The sequence below is a fragment of the Netta rufina genome (genome assembly GCF_964035555.1).
Source record: "Netta rufina genome assembly, chromosome: 6".
Lineage (NCBI taxonomy): Eukaryota > Metazoa > Chordata > Aves > Anseriformes > Anatidae > Netta > Netta rufina.
The window spans coordinates 16963470-16985860 of NC_140129.1; the positions used below are offsets into that span (position 1 = coordinate 16963470).

General features: G+C 36.2%; 1 protein-coding gene across 1 annotated transcript in view; it reads left to right on the top strand.

Annotated features, from left to right (window-relative positions):
• Window positions 1–22391, top strand: part of PDE11A (phosphodiesterase 11A) — a gene marked incomplete at both ends in the record, with an annotated part of 129752 nt that overhangs the window by 62063 nt on the left and 45298 nt on the right. The window contains 5 exons of the mRNA XM_084288782.1: window positions 4329–4464; window positions 5734–5809; window positions 7285–7352; window positions 7724–7816; window positions 11172–11222. Coding sequence (XP_084144908.1) covers window positions 4329–4464; window positions 5734–5809; window positions 7285–7352; window positions 7724–7816; window positions 11172–11222 — 424 coding nt within the window. The remainder of the gene's footprint in view (window positions 1–4328; window positions 4465–5733; window positions 5810–7284; window positions 7353–7723; window positions 7817–11171; window positions 11223–22391) is intronic.

Below are 22391 nucleotides of genomic sequence, written 5' to 3' on the forward strand. Positions count from 1 at the left end.
TTCTTGTCAAGTTGGAAAATCTAAAAACCACAGAGAACATGAATTTGCTAGAAATTGTGTTCCTGTTACTGAATCTGGTGTGGAACCCCAGTCAAAATAAATGTGTATGTTTTGCTTGGCAGGAGCTGTATTTAAACATTGACAAAAAGCTAACTGTAAGAAATAATAGAGATTTTTGTGGAGTTATTGTATTAATTCCTACAAGGTAATGAAAACCAGTAACAAAAGTTCACTTAAAAGCTCCTACATACCAAAGGAGTGGATGAAGATTCAGGGTTATTGTGAGAAGGTTTCTCCCATCTTTTAGAGCTCAAACCCAGTGATTATCTCAAATGTGAAAAAAAATATATATGTAGAAAAATATGTACGCAGAAAAATCATACTTATTTCCCATGCAGAATGATTGTCATAATGGGGTAAGCCTAACCTTCTGTCCATCCTGCTTTCTGTAACTTAGCAGGCTTGAAGATTACTTTGTGCTTTGCCATATGTAAGCCCTTTAAACAACATTCAAAACATATTTATGGATTTATTCTGCTTTTAGTGCTTTACTTCTTTACCTCCAGTGTGGTAAGAAGTTACCACTTACAACGTGCACATTCACCTTAGCCAAGGACTCCAAATTGTGCCAGTTCCTAATTATTTATGTTTTTCATGGACTGATCTCAGCATTACAAAAATAGTAGCTTTATTTTACTGTTTTTATTCTAGTATATTGTCTGTACAGGCTGATGGCAGAGTCTGGGTCCACAAAGAAAGACAGTGGTAGAAACTAGATCTCTTCCATGCCCTATCCATCACTGAAGGGTGATGGATTGGTGAGGTAAAATTGGGAAAGAAAAGCAAGTGATTAAAAGCATCACTTTAAGGTTAAATATGAATAAATATTCTGAGAATCATAAGTTACTTCTTTTGACAAAAAGCTTCAGAGTAGCAATTGTTCTTTCCTTGGTCAATTAAAAGGGTGAAAATAAATCCCTTTTGTTAAGGGACAAGGGATGTGGTTGTTCTTGTTTTTCTCAAAATTGATCGGTAGCCAGATTAGTCAACACAATGTAGAGTGGTGTCAAGATAACCAAGCTGGCTCATTTCTTGTTACCATAGTTATGCTAGCATGTTACCAAAAAGCAATTTGTAGTAGCCTGCTCTGCATGCAGTCAAGTAAAGATTATTTTAACTTTGGTCTGAGGCACATGAATAAACAAACTGGTAGTCGGTGTAATAAGGCTTATAAAGGTGTATTTCTGTGCATCTTAATGTAAAGGCTTACTGGTTTTCTTTCATTTTTCATCTAGTGGAGAGTGAAGTTGGTTTTACAAAGATCAAGTTTAGACTGACAGATATGATGTCACATTTGGATCTAGCACAGGCACAGCTTGAGTTGTTGGCACTATAGTGGGAAAATAAAGGTTATTTAGGGTACAGAACAATGCCAGGAGCCCTTGACATTTGAGCATTTCTTCTAGTGAGTTTTGCCCTTTCTATTCCACATTCTACATCCCTAACTGATGGTAACATCATGAGATATTTTATGAAGGGAAAAATGGCAAGGTGACTTTCTTCATCACTACTCTAGTGAAGATAAATACAATTTATTTGAAATCTTAGTGGAAATCCCAAGATTATAGGCTGAGAATCATTCTAGTTATAAACTTTATCTGAAGGAGAGAAGGTCCAAGGACAATGTATCTTATGTGCTAACACATTTTCTTTGGTTTTAGAAGAAATTAGCTTTTCTTTTGCCTTTCTTATCTGTGCCTAATAACAGCTCACCTGTTTAGTCCTTGAATATTATAATGAATATTCACATCTTATCTTATTTTCTGTTGGTTGTTAAGAAATACCTTGCAAGGCCACGCTTGTATTATTCTGTTCAATTCAGCAGATGCCAACACACACCAGGATTGAGTTCAATTCTTATTCATAAAATGCTCTCCTTTTTGTCAATTACATTGTTCTTGAAGCACAGTTTTGCCAAATCTCTTAGTTTTTTTCTCTTTGGAAAAAAATATAAATAAAATAAAGCTACATGAATTGTAGAAGCCTTGAGGGTTCAGTTTGGATGTACCAGTGAGAAGATGCTGTGAGCTATATCTTTCCTGCACAGAAGTCATTTTAGTGGCTGATGTAGCTGAGATTACTGTTCTGCAACCGAAGTATCAGAGGTAGAGGGAAGGTGAGCAGGCTGAGCCAGGGGGTGGGTTGCTTGCTGAGGAAAATATTTGTGCTCCCTCCCAGCTGGACAGGTACAAAGAAAGTTCTGAAATCCCTGCTACTGCTGTTTCACTGTCACCATCCCTGGGGATGACACTCACTTGTGTATTGCCTGATTCCTTGCAGTGTTTTTATGCTGTTTAAGACATCTGTTTGCTCTCTTAGTCCTAGGAGTTTGTGGGTTCATGGGAACTCCTTCACATGAAAGAGTCCATGTCACATTAGAGACGATTGAAGGTGCTCATGACTCTGGCAGTACAACCTCCCTGCTGTCCCATGTATGTTCTGTCATCCCTGTCAGGGAATATCACTTTGGGGAGAGTCCACGAGGATGCACCTGTGTGAGGGAAGCCTGCAGCACTGCTTGGTGCTCAAGCTGGATTTTATTTTCTGTCTGGCACATGGTGCTGCTCCTTGCGTGTGGGCAAGACACGGGGGCAGTGGTGTGCAGCTGCCTGCATCAGTCCAGCAGCACTCACTCATGGCTTTCCACAGTATGGAGAAAATTGTTGCTTGTAATTTTTAGAGGAGCTTTTGATTGTTCTGAGTTGCTGAGGATAGAGAGGGAGCCAGCTGTCTGTGATTTGCATCAGAATTAAGCATTGATATTTCCTCCTGGTGAAAGTTGAGTGCCTCCCTCCAGAGAGCAGGTGTAAAGTACTTGCTAGGATTGGGGGAAACATAGTAGAACATGCTTCTAAAACTTCTTCCTGAAATATATCATTTCTTTTACTTTAATTTATTTGCCATTTAAAATGTGTGACACTCATAATCCAGTCCTCATTTAAACTGTCTTACATTATAATGATAATATCATCCAGATTTTTAAGGTATGAACTGGGAGCTACGTGTTTGAAATTAGATTTTTATCTTTAAAGATTTTTCCTTCCTCTCAAGTATATTGATGTCCTGAAATAAATCTTAAATTATACAAATAAATTTTGTTACTTAGCTTAAAAACATTTTACTGCAGTAAAGGTTCCTGTCAAAGTGTAACATTTATTACAGTCACTCAAAATGCTTATCCCAACTGAAAGCTGATACACTTAGATTTCTTTGTGTAAATCATTATTATTATCTTTATTTATAGCCTTTTAGGACTATTGAGTTTTCTTTCAAATAAATGAGTTGAATTAGTCTCCAGAAAATTAATGCGGCCGACAAAAATCAATCCTTTCACTTTGACTGAGTCTTCCACACATTCTACTGTGCATCCTTCATCCCTGTCCATTATTTTGAGGTTTCAAGCCATAGCAGTCTTTTCCATAGCTGCTCAGTGTCACTTTTTTTTCTAAGTAATGTTTCTCAGGTGCTGAAAATTCATCAGTTTTCTTCTCAAAGCTAAGATAATATGCATTTATTTATTCACACAGAAATAGGTACCCCTTGCCAATGTCAAAGAACAGTTTACAGTAAGTCAATGAGAATTTTCCTGTGGATTGGATGAGGACTTGAAAACTCTGTGTCTACAGAGATCTTAAGCTGTGGTGGAGTCTGGTGTGTCAAGCCCCTAATTCTGGTGTCTTATGATTGTTTACTGACATTCGTAGCTCGTATATCTACCAGAATCCACCTACTGTAACACACTTGCATTATTGATTTCAAAACTTATTTCATAATCTTTTAATCAGCCACTCTGATCCAGCACTCTAGACCAAATAAAAAATAAACAAGGCCTTTCAGATGACAAAAAAAAAATATAAATGGAAGTATGGATTTTAAATAACTCAAGTTATTAGTCTAATTTGAAAAATTAAAGTCTGAAATTTTGCTTTCAGCTAGCTTTACAGAAAATATTTAGAACTGTTTTCTTTTGATGAGCAGAAATGTGGAACATAATTCTGCTATTGATTCATATGTCAATGCATTTTATTATTAAATGCATTTATTTTTCATAAGAGGACAATGCTATTTTCAGTAGAAAGAATTGTGTAAAGGAAATAATATTTTGGTGTACTGTTCATATAGATACCAAGTTATTGTTTCATAGGTAATGCTCAGTAACCATTAATAACTGAACAATTCTGCTGTTCCTATGAATATGCCTATAAGACATTCTCAACTTTCAAGCAATGTTGACCATTATTTTCTTCTCTTCCTATACTTTTTGGTAGTTTCAAAGACAGTGTGGAGAAATCATCGTCTTACTCTGACTGGCTAATAAATAATAGCATTGCTGAACTAGTAGCTTCCACAGGTCTCCCAGTGAATATCAGTGACGCTTATCAGGATCCCCGCTTTGATGCTGAAGTAAGAGAGTTTTGGAAATGTAAATATACTTTGTATTTTTGGCATTGCTATTAATATAGTCAAGTTTTATAGTTATATTCAAGTGGCTGTAAAGTGTGCATATTGTTTTTGAATTATTTTTCCTTGCTGTATGTCCTCCTTCTGGTCTGCTGGTGTTGAAATGGCTTTATACAGTAAAAACAGGTCATAGAATATAGGCAGTTACTGGTCTGCTCGTGATTTATTTTTTTTTTAATTTAAGCAATGCTTTCCACTGCCAAAGTTCTTTGAGATTGAGGCAAACTGATTTTATATTGCTGAAAATTCTTCTGTTGTAGTTTGGTGTCAGCAATATCATCATTGTTAGCTGTTGGGGTGACTGGAACTATACACAGAGTGTGAACAGAACCAGTATCTAAAGAGATAAATGTTGTTTCTGATCTAACTTAGACAACTGCCCTTTTAATTTCATAATTTGCACAAACCAAATACACACGATGAACTTGTGAAAAGAATGAGATGCTTATCACTCCTAATAAATGCTCCATGTGTATCCTAACGTGTTTGTTCCAGTCACAGTTTGGAAGGTACAGATGCAGATTCAAATGTGTGTGTGCATGCCCCTAAGTAAATGTTAGAGGCATAGGGAAGGACAGTCGTCACTGCATTCTGCCCAGTGAAGTGGTATTACTGTGGGAGACTTGGCCAGCAGTTGGGCAGCTCATTAATCAGTGGGCAGTCTTGGTCAGCAAGCTTGCCACTACTACAGTAAGCGTGCTTGCAAGTGTTTCATGCAAGAGTTTCCTTGGCTCCAGTTTTATTGCGTATGTCATTATGGGTAATAGATCTCACACCAGCAGAATTTCTCGAAACAAAAAAATAAAAGGGGCTAGCCGTAAAAATGTATGGGAAAAAATGTGTTGATGTTAATTTATTCAGAATTTCAAAAAGTACAATTAATGCCTGGGTTCAATCTCTTGCCAGAGAGATATGCTGAAATAAAGCACATCGATCCTTGATATGTTTGTGGTTGTACTTTTAATATATTATGTCCTGAATAATTCACCCATCTCATATCTGTTTCACAGTTAGTCCGTTCAAAGTTAGAAGTGCTACCCAATTTGTATACAGAATATAATAACTTAATAAAAAGGGCAGCAATTATTTTCTGTTAGAGGATTCATGTAAAAATTTTATTCTTAAACTCAGTTATTGCAATCAATTATTTCAACAGAAAGTCAAGTGTAGTATAGGAGGAGCATAATGGAAGCTCTCATTTCTACATTTTAGGCTGACCAGATTTCTGGCTTTCACATAAGGTCTGTTCTGTGTGTTCCTATATGGAATAGCAACCACCAAATAATTGGTAAGGCCTTCTGAAGAGCTTCCCCTGTTTTTGTGCTAATGTGAATTTAATTCTGTCTTTTTAATTCTGTGTTCCTTTTTCTTCTTTTTCCCAGCTGAATATTGTTAAGAAGTTACGGTACCTAGGATGCATGCTAAGTATCCAAGAAGGGATGTTTTGACTTGGATACTGTATGGACTTTTTCAGCTTTCCCACTGTGTTATTGTTAAGTTACATATTGTATTGAAACTTGAATACAAAATGAGATGAAAATTGAAATGCTAAAAATGTTACTGAAAAAAATGTTCCATAAGTTTTGATACTTTTTGACAGTCTGCCTTTTTTTTGTGTACAACTCAGGCAACTGTTTCTTCAGTCCAGCAAGGTGGTCATTTCCCTCTTTAATGATAAAATACATGGTCAGGGCCAACCTACTGGAGAGACTGTGGCAGCTGTCAGGGTTGCCTGTGGTGGTGGTGTGTGCTGGATCAGGACATGACAAGGTTTTACTGCCTGTTTGATAGGATGCTTCTCAGCTATGATGCACCTGCAATTGGCCCTGTATTATTTCTGGCTTTTGCCACAAAAAGGAGCGCCATTTATAAATAAGTGCCAGGTTTCCTCTATAACTTTCCACAGAATAATTCAAGTCAAAACCATAGCAATTGAAATCTGCAAGAGCAAGACCTGTGTGTTGTGGCTGTTGGTGAGAGCTGAAATTGGTAGTGCTTTGCTGGAGGTGCTTAGTGCCCTGCAGGATCAGGATCTTTGAGCTTAATCAGCAGAGGTGACATGGGAAAAAATCCTTTTAAAAATATGGCTCATTGTGAAGTGCATATTACCTTAAAGAACTAGAAAAACTCAACCCTCTATTGCTGATAGCTTTTAGTGTTTTTCTAAGGGCATATTGTAGCTAAATGAAACAGAAATGGTCTGTTGCAGTATAACTCAGTATTAGTTCAGCTAGAGCTAAGAGCTTTGACCACTTTTTCAAGTGGTTTAAGGAATGACTTTTTTTTCATTATTCAATAAATTCGTGGACCGGTCATGAAAAAATATTTTTTTAAAAAATGACATATACCCAGGTGATGCCAAATTAGCTAGTATTTAGGAATGAAGATACTACTCTGGCAAATTATATAAGTAACTTCAAATTGCTAGCACAAGTTACCTGGTTCTGTTTGCCAAGTCCTTAAGTTCTTTCTCAAAGAGATATTTAACCTTTTGTGAAAGGCATCGTCAGTCACTTTCTTTAGATCTCCAGTATTATAGTTACAGGGCAAAGAGTAACAGTTGAAAATAATAAACTGAGTCCTGGTAACAGAAGTCAGACTTTCACATATCAATGTCTGCTTAATGTTTTTCGTAATAAATATTTTCAATTTTGCTTTTCAGTTTGAAAACAATGTGTTAGAAAATATGTTAGTAATGAATAGAATATTCTGCCTTATGAATTAATGAATAAAGATTGTAATTCATATTTATGCTTTCTAAAGGGGTAGCTCAAGTGCTGAACAGGCTTGATGGGAAACCCTTTGATGATGCTGACCAGCGACTGTTTGAGGTAAGAGATGTTCTGTTTTGTAGCAATAACAGTTCTTCAACAGAATTTGGTATTTCTGGGTAGTGCTACTTCAGCCTACTTTAGGGAGGTGGGTATAAGTTGTCTGTATTTGCGGTTTACCATTAGTTCTCAGAAGCTCTCAATAAGATTGCATCCTAATCAAAACATTTCTCGCATCTGATCGTTTTCATCTTCTTGAGAACAGTGACTTACATGCATTCTCAAGGTAACCTGTCTAAACATAATTATTGCTAATATTTCCATGTACTTCCTTTTCAGTTGTTAAGTATTCATCTTCATGTTTGTATTATAACAGAATGTAAGTTGATTTCTTTTTCTCCCCTTTCCCTTCTCCCCTTCTCTCATTTTAGGCTTTTGTTATTTTTTGTGGCCTCGGCATCAACAATACAATTATGTATGACCAAGTGAAGAAATCCTGGGCGAAACAGTCTGTGGCTCTTGATGTACGTGTACATCTTACTGAAGCTTTTCACTCACAAGTGTCATATATAAAGAAAGCTACTGCTTCTGAATTTCTTGTAGTTAGAAAAATTTTCTATATATCTACCTCTGCACCTGAGAGCATTTTCTTACAGTAATACTGAAGCAAAATTTCCTCAGAGTACACTTAGCTGGGAAACTCATGCAAAACTCTAAGTAATTTTGAACCTATCTATAACATTTGATTTCACACCCCTGCTTTTTGTATTTATTTATTTTTTTATTATTTGTTAATGTTAGGAGGGAATAGTGATAAGAAACTAATTTCTTACAGGTATAGATTTAGGAATGAGTTTAGGTGTTACATTTATTTTCCTGTTCATCAGTAACCGAAAATTTCTTAAATTTGATATTTTACATAGCCTGCTGTCTTTTTTTTTTTTTTTTTTTTTACTTTTATAGTGCTGTAAAGTGTAAATGAATAGTACTGTGAACAGTGAAAAAAATTGATCATCAGGTTTTTCAAAAGCAGCACCTGCTGAACCCTCATCAGATATGGCTTGCTAGAATAAAGTCAGAGCAGGATCTCTAGCAGCTCAGTAAGCTCTGCAGTGGGTCAAAGCAAATACATAATGCAAGGTACCTGGCATTCCAGCACACTTCCTGTCTATATAAAATGCATATAGAGTAGCAAAATGGATAAAAAGGTTTCTCTCTCTCTCTCTTTTTTTTTTTTTTTTTTAACCCCCTATCTTTGTAGGAGTTACTTTCCCTGTGTTTATTTCCTATTCATAAAGAACAAAACCTACAAGCTCCAGTAAAACAAACTCTAAAATTTCAAAAAAATATGGCTATTTAAAGTCCTAAGCTAATTCAACAATAAAGTACTATTCCCTATTATATTCTGAAGATTTTATACATAAATATATTGAAAATAATCTTGGTGAGAACAAAGCTTTGAACTTTGAGGATAGATTTGCAGATTTACATTATCCCTGCTAATAATGCAATAATGGAGGATGGATTGAATTAAATTTAAGATCTTTTCAAAGGCATTATGCAAGACTGATATTTTTTTAAAACATTCTTTTAATGAAATGGTAACATTGCTAAGATCTTAGTATTGTTATAAATTTCACATCTGATAACAGAAGAAAATGATCTAGATATCCCTGATGTGTGCACACCAACTGTAGAACTCCTTTGAATTTACACAGTACCCACCATTGTGATAAGAACCACTAAAACAGTGTTAGTCTGAATGACATACGAATTTCTCTCTATATTAAATCAAAAATCAAACCAAACTGAATTTCTATGAAGACAGCATAATATTTTTCCTCTCCTTTAGGGTTGAAGATGTTTGTCTATGTATTGGGAATCAATCCTGTAAAGCATATAGATGTGAATTATTTTTAAATCAATAGGACTACTCATGTTAGAAAACATTCTAATCATAAGTAGCACTTTGATTATTCCTATTTATTTATTCACCTTGGAGGAAAAATGAAAAACCTTCCTATTTGGTCCTTCAGCAAGATTCCTTATTCTTTACATATCACAGTCTTGAATTACTGTAAGCCTTCATACGCTGCAGTTATTTGTGCAATATTATAGCTTAGACTGAATGTTCTCCCTGGTAAGAAAAACAAGCAATGCCAGCTTTCACACTTAGATACATAGGTATGAAAGTTAACATAGAAATGTATTTACTACTGAAACCAAGGATATTTAAATTTCTTGCTTTAGACTACAGCTTCTTTCTTAGATCTAAAAAAGACTAATAGTCATATAGCTTGAATGTAGATTATACATTTGATAAATGGCCACTGTGCTTCAGTGAAGAGTAATTCTATCTATAAATGAGCAACAACTCACAATAATAATTGTGTAAAGTGATTGAAGACATAGCAGAGAAATACTGAACAAAGAATGGTATATGCTGAAGGGCTGTGAATCCATTTTTCAGTAATAGATTATTACTATTTATGTCCTTAGCTAGGCTGACAGAGTGGCATTTCAAGATGACATTGATATCAGACATAAAATAAATCAATTTGATATGTACTATGAAAAGATTCTTATCCAAATATATAGATTAGAATTCTTGTAAGACTGACTAATAAATAGAAAACCTAAACGTAAATAAATGATGGGTACAGGTTGACAGTAGGGTGCCATATGGTTCTAAACAGGTTGCTGTCTTAAACATTAAGGATTCAAACTTAATTAAAGTTAGAGTAATGAAAATTAGGAAGGACTATACAAATCTATAGGAATATGAGTGCAGATAAAGGAGAAGCTTGACAAGAATGTTGGTATTAAGTGCAATCTGTCATAGCAGAAAACAATTTTTACTTAACTTAGATTTCTGAAAAACTGCAATAGGGTTGGATAGAAAACTAGATCCTTTTTGAGAAAAGATGATATATACATATTGAAAGTAAAATGTGGGACAGAAGTAAATTGGCATTTGTTATTTATTCTTCCATAGTGTGGGGGTGATTTCCAGTTGGTGAAAGAGAACGCCTTTATAACTGATAGAGTAAATGCATCTTGGACTTATTGCTACAAGATATTGCAAGCCAAGGGCATTTGAAATAGAGTAGTATTTAAGATGAAAAAATGATGAAAAATATTTTTAATTTTGAAATTAATAACAAAGCTTTAGTACACAAGCAGACCACGTGCTGCTGTGGGGTGAGGAGGGCCTGTCATTGCTAGGAATGCTCTGGGTGTGCAAGCCTGCTTGTGGACCACCACCTTGTCCCATGCAGTCAGACCTCCGTGGATCCAGCATATAGGATATAGCTTTTGCACCTTCTGGAATTATTGTTCAGTGCTAGTATCTTCATAAAAGAATATAATGTATTCAGCTTAAATGTATGCATACTTTTAGGTAATAACGCTAGGTGTGCATTACTTTGTGTGTTATATCTGATGTTTCCGTCTCCAGAACAGCAATGGAGAGAATGTCAGGCATAGCTTAGAGATGCTAATTTGCATGTGCTGACATGCCACTCGCAGAGGCATTACAGCTCTACAGTATAGCAAAAGGTGTTATTTAAAGTCTATATACCTACTATTATTTTTTTTTAATTAAGTTCTTTCTCTTTTAATTGTAGAATTCCAGAACAATGTAAGAGCAGTTATAATATTCAATTACTGGCTGTGGTTCCCTGTAAAACTACCTGCAACATCAGTACCAAACGATAACGTGTAACTAGTTATTATAAAGTGGTATTCAGAACTGAATTATCATGCATAAATATTAATTAAATTTGTTTTAAAAATCATTGATTAGACTGCAGTACAGAGACCTATTAATTCTACATGTCAGGTCTGATTTTTTTTATATTTTTTTTTTCCCTGGGACAGGTGTTATCTTATCATGCAACTTGTTCAAAGGCAGAAGTGGATAAATTTAAGGTAAGGATTTATGGTTTTGGTTATTTCCGAGAATATAACAGTAAATTAAAATGCATGTGGATTAAAGTTTTACTTTACAGTAAGTAGAAAATAATTAGCAATGTTTTATGGAGAGTGTACTACATGTTAGACTGTTACACAAAGAAGGTAGAAAAAAAAATCTTTGAAAAAGATGAAAGATGCAGTGACGGGTGGAAAGCAGCAAAATACTATGGCCTCATCACCAGCTGCTGGAACTGCATATCAGCATGGGTTTGGAGGCCTCCTCAGCAAGAACAACCATAGTGGAGTTGAGGAAGAGGCTAAAGAAAATGAGAAAAACTTGAGACTTTGCATGCTTATAGTGTGGAAGCTTGCGTTTACTAACAAAGCAGAACAGTCACAGTCAAGACTGTGCAGAGGCTCAGAAGGTTGGATGTTGAAGGCAAGAAATCTTCTTTCAACTTCTTGAAGTGCCCTGGGCAGAAATGTAAAGCAATGTATGCTGAGCATAGCACTGCTAAGGACCAATAATTACATTTTCATGCAAAATCCTGCCTTGCCATGGGGCAGAGGATAGGGGGAATGATGACCTTGCTCTTTCATTGTTGCCAATGCTCTTTCATTGTTGCCAATGAAAGAGCTGCTTTTGTGATAGGCTTTGTCCTTTTCTTCTTGAGATAACACTAGGGAAATTTGGTCTTTCGTTGGCTGTGAGGAGTCTGTGTAGTAGAGGGCTTCTCAGAGCTGTATGAGAAGCTCCCATGGTCTCCCGTACACAAAGTACACCAGAAGCTGTCATGAGGTCTGGGAAGGAGGTCTGGGTGTGGGTAGTTGTGAACCCACACCAATAGCCTCCCCACTGTCTGTCTGATAAGTGCTTGGTGGTTGCTTTGAAACCTGTCTGGCTAGGTGCAACCTCTAAGCATCATGAAGGTGGATGTGGTGAAAGGTCAAAGCTGTTGGTGACCTAGCAGAACCGGTACTGATGAGTTACATGGGCTGAGGAAGGGCAGCTATTGCTAGTTAATCAGCTTGTAGTTTATTGCCTAAACAATAGCTGTGCCTTAGAACTCTGCATTAATAATGGGTAAGAAGGATAAAATAATCTCTTCTCATAATATTCTAGCTTTTTGGATTCAGATACTAGTGTGAGGAGGGGCTATGCTACTTATTTTCCCAGGTGTCCTCATTAATAGATTTGCCAGTCTCCAAGTAAAGAATGTCTTGTCATTATCCATTTACCAGAAAGACATGCAACTACCTATTTAACTGTAAATGATAAGGTAAAAGGAAATGAAAAGCACTTATTCATTAGAAACCACAATAGATATACATTTTTATAAAGGATATAGATGAGAAAATGATGACTATAACCTAGCACTGCTTAAACTAAACTGAGATATTTTTTCAGAAGAATATTTCTCTCCTATATCTAGGTGTCTTGCTTTCAGTTCCTGACAAAATGAGTGCCAGGTAGTCTTTGTTCATGCTTTACACCAATGATTGCTTTTTTTGTTATAAAACATAAAAAAAATAAATTTAAAAAAAAAAAAAAAAAAACAGCTTGTCTTATGGGCCATCAACAGGGGGCTTATCCCTAGAGAGGGCAATCTATCCATGGGATGAAGTTGCTCCCATCTTCCCCTTTGCAGGGCTCTGGCAGCTGATCTGCCTGCCAAGGTCTCCTGGGGCATCCTGCCCTGAAATCTCTGTTCTTTTTCACTGTTTATTGTATTGTTATATTTTGTGTAAGCTCTATGTTATATTAGGGTCATCTTGTAGACTTGACTGGCTAGTAAACAATTTTTCCCTTTGGAGGTGTTTGGGGCTAAAGTGTCCCCTTTCTTTTCAGTGATTTATTGTCACGTGCCGGTGGAAATGCCTGTTACAGTTTACCTACGTTCTGGTTCAGTCAGAATAGGAATAAACACCCTTTATAGAAACATCTAAATGAGAGTAATGCCAGTAGTTCACTACTGGCTTAACTGACATGGGACCTAACAGTAATTAGTGACTTTGGAGTGACAATACATTTCAGATGACAGCTTTTCAACATTTTATCTCTACGCATGCAGGAACTGCACACCAAGAGCTTAGAAATAATTACATATTATTCCTGCTAGTTCAAGCTGTTTATTTCTGGTTTTGCCATCTTATTTCATTATAGCTTTAGTAAAGTGGCTTTCCATAATTTTTCTTTGCCCAAAGTCTCGGGAATATTCCAATATGAAGCAAAAAATTGCAAGTATATTTGTACTTGCTCTATCTTTTAGCAACAAGTTAATTGTATTGCATTACAGAAAGCCTGCCAAGATTAAAGTTCCTTTTTACTTGAAATTTTGTCAATAACTTCCTACTGTTATTGGATGAATTCACAAATTCTTATTATATACTTGGTGTGTTTTTAAGAATTAAAGCTCATTACCATGAGCAAGTTGCATGAAGTAAATAAAATTTATTTCAGTTGCTACTAATCCTGCTTGAGAATTAATAGAGCAACAACAAAAAGTAAGAAAACGGTAAGAAAATTTGCAGTTAAGTTTTTGGTAATCATTAGCACTTACACTAGCAGGCGCACCTTTCTCTGGAGGCCAGCGTGGGCAGGTGAAGAGCTGCTGGCCCAGAGAGGCCACCCACTGGGTCTGCTGCCAGCACCCAGGCAAGTGGGGATGGAAGGTGCACACTTCCAACACCCAGAGAGCTCGTTTTTGCAGTGAGGGAGAGGGCTTAGCCCTCCAGGCAGACACAAGCAGTATAGCAGAGATCTGGATTCAGAGCCCTTACTCTTTGCAGGTAATAGTCTGGCCCTAGGGAAGGTAAGGCCCTAGGGAGGTTTGCCATTGATTTTAGTAAGCCAGGGATGTCTGTGGCTTCATTTGGCATCTGTAAAATTGCATAGTGGTGTTCCCCATCACACCCTCCATCCATTTACTCATGGTAGTCAGTCTTTTGCACTGTGTTTTGATAGAACGAGATCTCTTGGAAAAAAAATAAAATAAAATTTAAGCTCCTGTCCTCTTTTTATGCCAGTTTAAAATGTATTTTAAGTTTGTATCAACTTTAAGTTGGTATGCAGTACAAAACAGACCCTTTTTCCTGAAAAGTTCAGTTTTTAAAATGAGGAAAGACATGTGGAAGCTTAATTGATGGAGTTTCAACAACAGCCAATTGAATCAGAATTATTAATCAGAACTAATTGTGGCATGCCATCATCATTCCTCTACTGGGGTTATGCACTGTACTTCCAGGTTATAAGAAAGAGGATGTTTTTTGAGATGTATGGATTTAAAATAAGAGTAATGAATAGATACAATTTATAGTATTCTATGTAGACTTTCCATTGCTAGATTATTTTGCTACCAAATATTTTTCAACCTTGATTTTAAATTTAAATTATGATAGACTCCTTAAAAAAAATAAAAAATAAAAATAATATCAGATATGCTGCTATATTCTTCTAAACTGCATAATATTTTAATTTTTCTGGCATTTTGCTGCATTACTGTGATAGGTGGATTTCTGATACCATTGCTGTAGATCTGGGAAGACTTTTTTTTTTTTTGGTGAGCATTTGCAAGTAAAACAACAAAAAACAAAAATCTACCTTGAATGCAAACATTTATTATGTATCTGATAATGACTGTCTGAAGTCTGAGCCTGATTTATCACTGCACTTCTTGCTTGCATCTACACAACTGCATTAAACTGGCACTGAATTTTGGCAGGATAAACCAAAGTAATGCACCAATGAATCACACCCACATCAATATTATTTTTTTGGAAAAGTTAGAAATATGTATGATTTTTAAAAACTGGCAACTCAGTCCTCTCTTGTATTTTAGACATGGAAATGACAGAATATTTTATTATCTACTAGTGCTACTATTTAGCTATAAGCATTTCTAGTATTGGAATAGAAAGATCTATGACTAGTGAAGTCTGATTGATGCTATTCTATAGCATTGTCCTGCAGTGCCAGGTTTCTTCTCACTGAAATGCAGACTCTCCAAGCCTAAAAATAGTCATCCTTTAGGCAAATATAGAAAGCCAAGATACATGAGTAAAGAATGCAGAATTGTGTAGGACAGGATATTTATAGCAAGAGTTACTGGCTTCTGAGACAGTAATGAACAAGTCCTGTGACTTAAACAGCAAGCAGTCCCACAAACACGTATCACCTTTAAATTTAATGTAGTTTCCAAAGAGAATATGTAAACACTGTCCTATTATGGGTAATATACAAGAAGCTATTTTTAAAAACCTAACCTAATTGTGCAGCTGTGAATGGTATAAGCCAGATCAATATTTAATGACTATGATGCATTATTTATAGCCCCGTGAGAGATTCCCTTTTTTAGGTCAAACAGCACACAGGAGAGCTACACAACAGAAAATAATGTATCACCTGCTTTACAGAGGCTTCAATTCAAAATGTATCATTAATAACAATCCCCATGTTTCTCAATTGCATCACCTGAGGTGTGGCTAGTTAAGACTTACCTTCGCATGGGGAGAGGCTTTTTTATGTCTCTCAAAAATACAGAGATTAACTGAGTAAAGATGAAGAGATGAACCGAAAAGAGAAACCACCTTTAAGACTGCTACTGTATATGACAATGTAAACAGTTGAATACATGAACAATGACAGATTTAAGTGAATTTGATACCAGGAGTGCACTACATGTATGAGATGTAAGTGAATCTGCATTTGTGTCGTACATTGTGTCACTACAATTTTTACACCCACTATTAAAAGTAGAACAGTGGCAGCACAATGAGAAATATAATTTTATGTATTAATTTTACCTCCAATCTCTGTAAGGAGGGGGAAAGCAATCCTAGACTATATTATTCTCTGTTGTGTCATCATCTTTCAATTTAGAACTATTTTAGTTACTTTTATGTTGTGGTAATTAAATCATTTGTAGTGGTTTATAATAATTTCATTATAGTCTTACTTGGTAATTAAATTTCGGAAAGACAAGTTGCCCTCTGTTTTGGACCACTTATGAAGTATTACCAGTGTTTAAAAATGTATTGCTGGAAGATGATATTTTTTGCACTTGGCCGTGTAGGTGACACTGTTTCGAACTGTTGGGCAGCACAGATTTAACGAGGACCGCAGACATGCAGTTGCGCTGCAAAGTCAGTATGGCAAACTATGGTCCGAGCCATGCATATGGTGAAGCACATACAGTTCTTTGAGCCCCAAACCCCTCTGTAAGTGCATGAAGGTATTCACACATTTAAGTAGTTTTAAGGTTGTCCCTAAGACCAGTCACACAGACTCTTTCACTCCTCCTTGCTGTCACAGAAGGGACTGTGCTGACACCAAGCTGTTCCCTAGTGCTATTCCAGCAGAATCACAGAATCACAGAATTTCTAGGTTGGAAGAGACCTCAAGATCATCGAGTCCAACCTCTGACCTAACGCTAACAGTCCCCACTAAACCATATCCCTAAGCTCTACATCTAAACGTCTTTTAAAGACTTCCAGGGATGGTGACTCCACCACTTCCCTGGGCAGCCTGTTCCCCTAAGCATAGTGGCAATGGGGAAAATAAAGGGAAATCTAGAGGGCAAACAAGGCTGAAGTGTTAATATCAAGCTGTATCCCCTTTCCCTTTTGAGAAACGCTCCTGCACAAGATGTAAAGCACAGCTTATATTTCTCTGCTTTTCCACATGCACTGCCTACGTAAGACAAGACCTAGAGCATCGTGTTGAGAGCTTCATAATTCATGAAACCGAGATCTTTATTGTATTACGTGATTTCATACCCTTCTACATGTGCCTATGTCTTCAGTTGTCATGGAAACAAGAAGTCAGATATGCATTGCATACACTGAAAATGATTACACAAAAAATAATGATTAAAAATAAAATACTGCTATTTTATATTAGTTTCTGAAATGTGAGGCTCTCATCTGGTGACATCAGGCTCTCTAGTTCAAAGACATGTAAAACTGGAAAATTTTTTTAAATTTCACTGAAGAGAAGGAATGGCAAGGCATGGTGAAGAGGAAGAGTAAAAGACTGCTCAATCTTTTCTCATACAGTGTATTTAGGTTTGTGAGCATCTAATGAAATTATATGGAGTACAGATTTTAATCTGACCAAAGACCTCCCTTCTGTAAATGTTTAGTTAAACTATGTGACCTATCACTGTAGATCTTAATGAGTTAAAAAGAAATACAAATAAAAAAATTAACAGAAGCAAAAGGCAAATGAGGACTGTTGCACAAAGACAGTTGCCTCTGGCTCAGGCCATCTCTGAGGTGCAGCTCACCAAAGCTGGGAGGAGAGCACCATGTCCATCATTCTCAGAGTTAAGGGCTTAGGAAGGACCTTTGGTCTGATAGAATACAGCCATTTAACCAGTGTTATTAACCAGTGCCTTCCAACAGTGTTGTTTGAAGAGGGAAAAAAAAAAAAAATACATTCTTTGCATCACTTTGTCACCTAGAAAAGAGACTATGCCCTTTATGCTTAAGTTGCAGAAGAATGCTCTTTGACTTCTGTGTTACTGTCATAAATCTCAGAAATTGCAGATACGGAGTCTGATGAAAACGCCTGAGTTTGCTGAATTGTTTGTTTTAATAAGAGCTGTTTCCCTTCCTTTCTCAACCACCTGCTTCTGGAAGTGTTTCCCAATCTCCCTACAAAGCTGTTCTTCTGCTCTTTTATGCAGTGCTGTGACCTGGGACTATCAGGTGCATTTCTTCCAATGCAACAGCCCCTCTCCCAGCATGAAATCTGATCCAGTGTGATAGGATTTACTGAGAATAAAGCATATGAAAGAACACTATGACAGTTTATTGAAGGAAACTAATCTATTTTTTCTTCAATTTGTTCCATGAGGGATTTTATCAGAAATAAGGAAAGTGGGACGACTTCACTGTGTCAGAGGCTTGAGAGGCACCTGCTTGTGAACTACTGTTAGAGCAGTACTATCATACATCAGTGCCTACCCTAATGTTAGGGATGCTTGACAGGAAACAATGGAACTTCTGAAATTGCTTTCTGAATTTTAAACATTTGCCTTTATTGCATTTTTGGCATTTTAATTTTATAGTAGCATTGTAGATACACAAAAACACCCATTAGATATTTCACCATTTCTGCTTTATAATTACAAAGGACTGTGTTGTGTTTCTGTTATAAGCCTGCATAAAACCAGTTTATTTTGAAGAGTAGGAGATAAGTCCTGGTTTTGAAAATTTTTCTCTTGAGGAAAAATCATATTACGAGAGTTGAGGAGAAAGTGAGAAACCCGTGGCCTGGAAGCTAGATAAAGCCCACAGTTTGATCATATGCCTATGCCCAGACTTTTTTTTTTTTTTTTCCTGTTTGAGATAGCACAGGTCATTAAATAAACTTGGGAAGGAATAGTCTTCCTTCAACAAGGAAGAAGTTCCAGTCTACAGATTAAGTCAGGGTAAGGGAGTCATGCGGATGTTAATAAGAAACTTTCTGTGATAATATTTTACACAAGCAAAGGAACAATGTATTTATTTGTGTCTACCATACAGAATAATCTCTGCACATATTTGCACCATATGTTAAAAAAGGGGGGTTAAGGGGTTACGATTGAAAATGTGAAAAATCTATATTGATATTCTGACTGCAGAGTAAAGACATGGTAACTAGAAATATTAAGTAATGAATACATCTAAGATCAATTTATTCATAGTTATACTACAGCTTAATTAATCCTGCTAAACACCTTGACAAGTAATACACATCTATTACTGAAAATAACAAAATTAAAATTACTTTCATGCTTAGAATGGGTCTTCATACTACTTTGTTAAAAAAGAAAAAGTCTTCTGAAAAGATGAAATATATTTCAATTGGTTTAGATTATAATAGAATTCTAGGAATTTCTGCCATATTTCATTATTATTCACAGTACTAAAAAAGCATTTGAAGCATTTAAAATGACTGCCTTAGATAGTGGCTGCTTTTCAGTTTTTTAGTAATTACACATACTAGTACAGTAATAGTTCAACAACAGAAATTTTCATCAGAGGAGTGAGTAATAAACTTGGTTATTAATTTGCCTGTACTAAAAAAAAAAAGTGTGCTACTACTTTGCTGCTCTCAACTAGTATATTTGTTATTGAAATGGGAAGTTTCTTATTTGTTGCATGTATTTTCCTATCCAAAACCATGGTTGGTCCAGGACTGGAGAATGCTTAGATAAGCAAATGAGAAACAGCAGTTGGGGACATAGCATTGTTCTAACTGAAGGTGAAATGATTCATTCTCCAACAGACCTGTTGTCTGTCCTTCAATCTGATCAGCCATCAAACCCTACAAGATTCTCTTATTCTCTTGTCAAGTGGAAAACACTGAGGAATAAATACAGTTCAACATTGCTACAGCGTTTAGCCAACAACCATGCAAAAAGCGATAAGGCATAGAATACGTTTAAAATGTCATGCAAGGCTGAGGAATATCTGAAGAATGTTTTATAAAAAATCAACACTTGTGAAATGATAAAGTAGTAAGCTTTGGTCCATGACAGATGTGGGAATTTTTATTTGGAAAGATTTTCAATCAGGAAGAAAAATCTATCTAGCAAAGACTTGTGCACTTAAATTGCAACAGAATGATTAAAAACTGGGATACTTCATTGAAAGATACTACTTTAGGAGGTCTTCACGGTGGGTTTGTAATGGTTCTTTCATTGTCTACGAGGGGTGAGTTATTCCCACACAGTTAATATATATCCCTGTGGAGGAAAGAATTCTTCAAAGAAATGAAGGGGAAAAAAGTATAAAATTTCAATAATATTTTTGAGTAATAATTTCATTTAACTGAGCTTAGATTCCTTTTGTAGCTTAGATTCCTTTTTGAAGTTATAGATGGGAATTTTCTGATTAAAAAATCAAGTTGTTTTTCACCAAGCTTTATTTGGATAGAAATTTAATACTTTGCATTAATATTATCAAAATCGATTTTAAAATGAAACAAGTTCCCTAATAACAGTACTGATTTTTGAAACGAGGATGGAATCATTCATTTCCCCCCCAGCATGTACCCTACAAAAAGACAGAACACTTTTCTTTATTTCTGCCTGGATACTGTGTTCTGGCTGCAAACAGCTGTTTGTCATAAATGTTTGCTGGTATTGATTTTAAATTATTAATGGTAACATTTCTGTAGGCATTTTTAAAAAATATTTTACAGAAGAAAAAATAAATGTCCTTTAAAAAAAAGAGGACATCACCCTTAAAAAGCCTTTTACATTGCCAACTGGTTCGCATTTAGAGTTAAAATCTTTTTATAATTAAAGCCCTAGAAAGCGAGGGATGAGAGAGAGCTGAGAAACGTTTTTCTGAGATGAGTCTGTTTGGCCACTGGGTGCCATCCTTGCTCCACTTTAAGTCTGAGCATTTAGTGTTTTTGTTGGGCTGTAAAATCCTGGAAAAGGTAATACCAATGCAATTTCACACCATCGTAACGTTTGTGCGTGTGCATGTAGTGGAATATGTTAGCAGCACGGACAGCGTGTCCTTCCTGAATGAGTCACGGAGAGAATTGGGAGAAATATCCTGACAGGTTCAGACATGTTATGTCCATAGCAATATCCAACAATTTTATTTTTTTTTTTGCCGTCTTCTTTCAGCTGGTATAGAGCAAGGCAGTGCTGGAAGACCTGATCCTGCATGTGAGCGGCTGTGTTCTGTGCAGTATTAATTTAGGCTCTGGGACTATTTGAAAAGAAAAAATGCATGGATGCACAGTTGTTTCCTAAATAGGTTCATATTTGGGGTGTGTGTGTCTGTGTCATCCAAGCAAAACTATATGTAGCATATATTATGTGTAAAAACAAAAAAAAAAAAACAAACAAAATTCTATTCATTATTTATTCTGTTGCTTCATTATCTCTGGGGGATTCCTGAATTGTTTTATTCTCAAAAATCTCTTGTTTTAGTCTGGGAAAAATCCCAGGCAGTGTACATGTATTTTCTACCAGAGAAGTTAAGACAGTAGTTCTGCATTATTTTTTTTTAATTAAAAATATAAATGCTTAAAATATGTGAGAAATAAGATCTAGCACTTCTTTTTTGCTCCAACTGTATGGAAAATGCACAGATTGTACCCCGGGCAAAAACAGAAAGCTGAATATTTTATGAGGCCATTTCTGTGAAGTGTTCCGTCATCTTTTGCGTTGCAACAAGCTTTGCCCAGGGCTGAATGTGCACAAAAGAGCTGAGAACATCAGATATCAGTGTTTTCCAGCACCTTTGTGATCGCCCTGCATGTACTGCATTCTGTTTGGGGTACTTAAACTTATTATAACAAACCCTGCTTTCTGTGCTGCTGTGCAGTAGTGTGTTTTATCCTAGGGCATACACCAAAAAAAAAAAAAAAAAGGCTATTTCTATTTTAGAAATTATGCATATATATAGACTGATTGCAAATATCTGCTCATGTGTCTGCACTTTACCTGTGGTGGTGCTGGTAAGAAAAGGCTGTACATGGCATAACTAACACAGTATCATGGCAGGACCTAGTCTGTGGGTAACGACTGTCGAAGGGATGTGTAGCACTTACCTGGAGGAGACCCTGGTGACTATCTCCCGGTGTGGCCCAGCAAAGCAGCCTTGGGTAGGGATCCATATCCAGCTCCTTCCCTGGCTCGTTGTCTGCTCATTAACTGCATCTCTGAGTTGGTGGTGGCTCAGGTATTTATGCAGCTCTGTACCAGGCATGGACAATCCAGTGTCCCTGAAAGAGTCATACAGACAGACCTCGTCACTGAGATTCACGCCTCCACATCCCCACACCTGATGATACGGCCTTTCCATAGCACCCTCTAAGTGTACAATGAGAGGGTTTATTCAAAACATTTGACAGGCCTAAGGTATCTAGGAGAAAAGGAGCAATAATATCAGTCAGATATCATAGTATTGTGACAGGGGCCAGTTAATGTGTATGTGTAAGATCTTCATTAAGAACTCAATCAACAACACAAAATAAGTATTTAAGGCTGTGTTGCAGCCTTCTACCTCAAAATAGCAATAGATAAAGGGCAACTTTGTTTAAATAAAATTTATAAAGCTAGTAAGAGCTAGGTAGTAAGTAAGGACCTGAAAAAATACAAGATTTAAGTGCCTATTTATTTTTGTTGAAAGAGCAGGATTTGTACATTTTGTATTTTATCAGCAACGATGTTA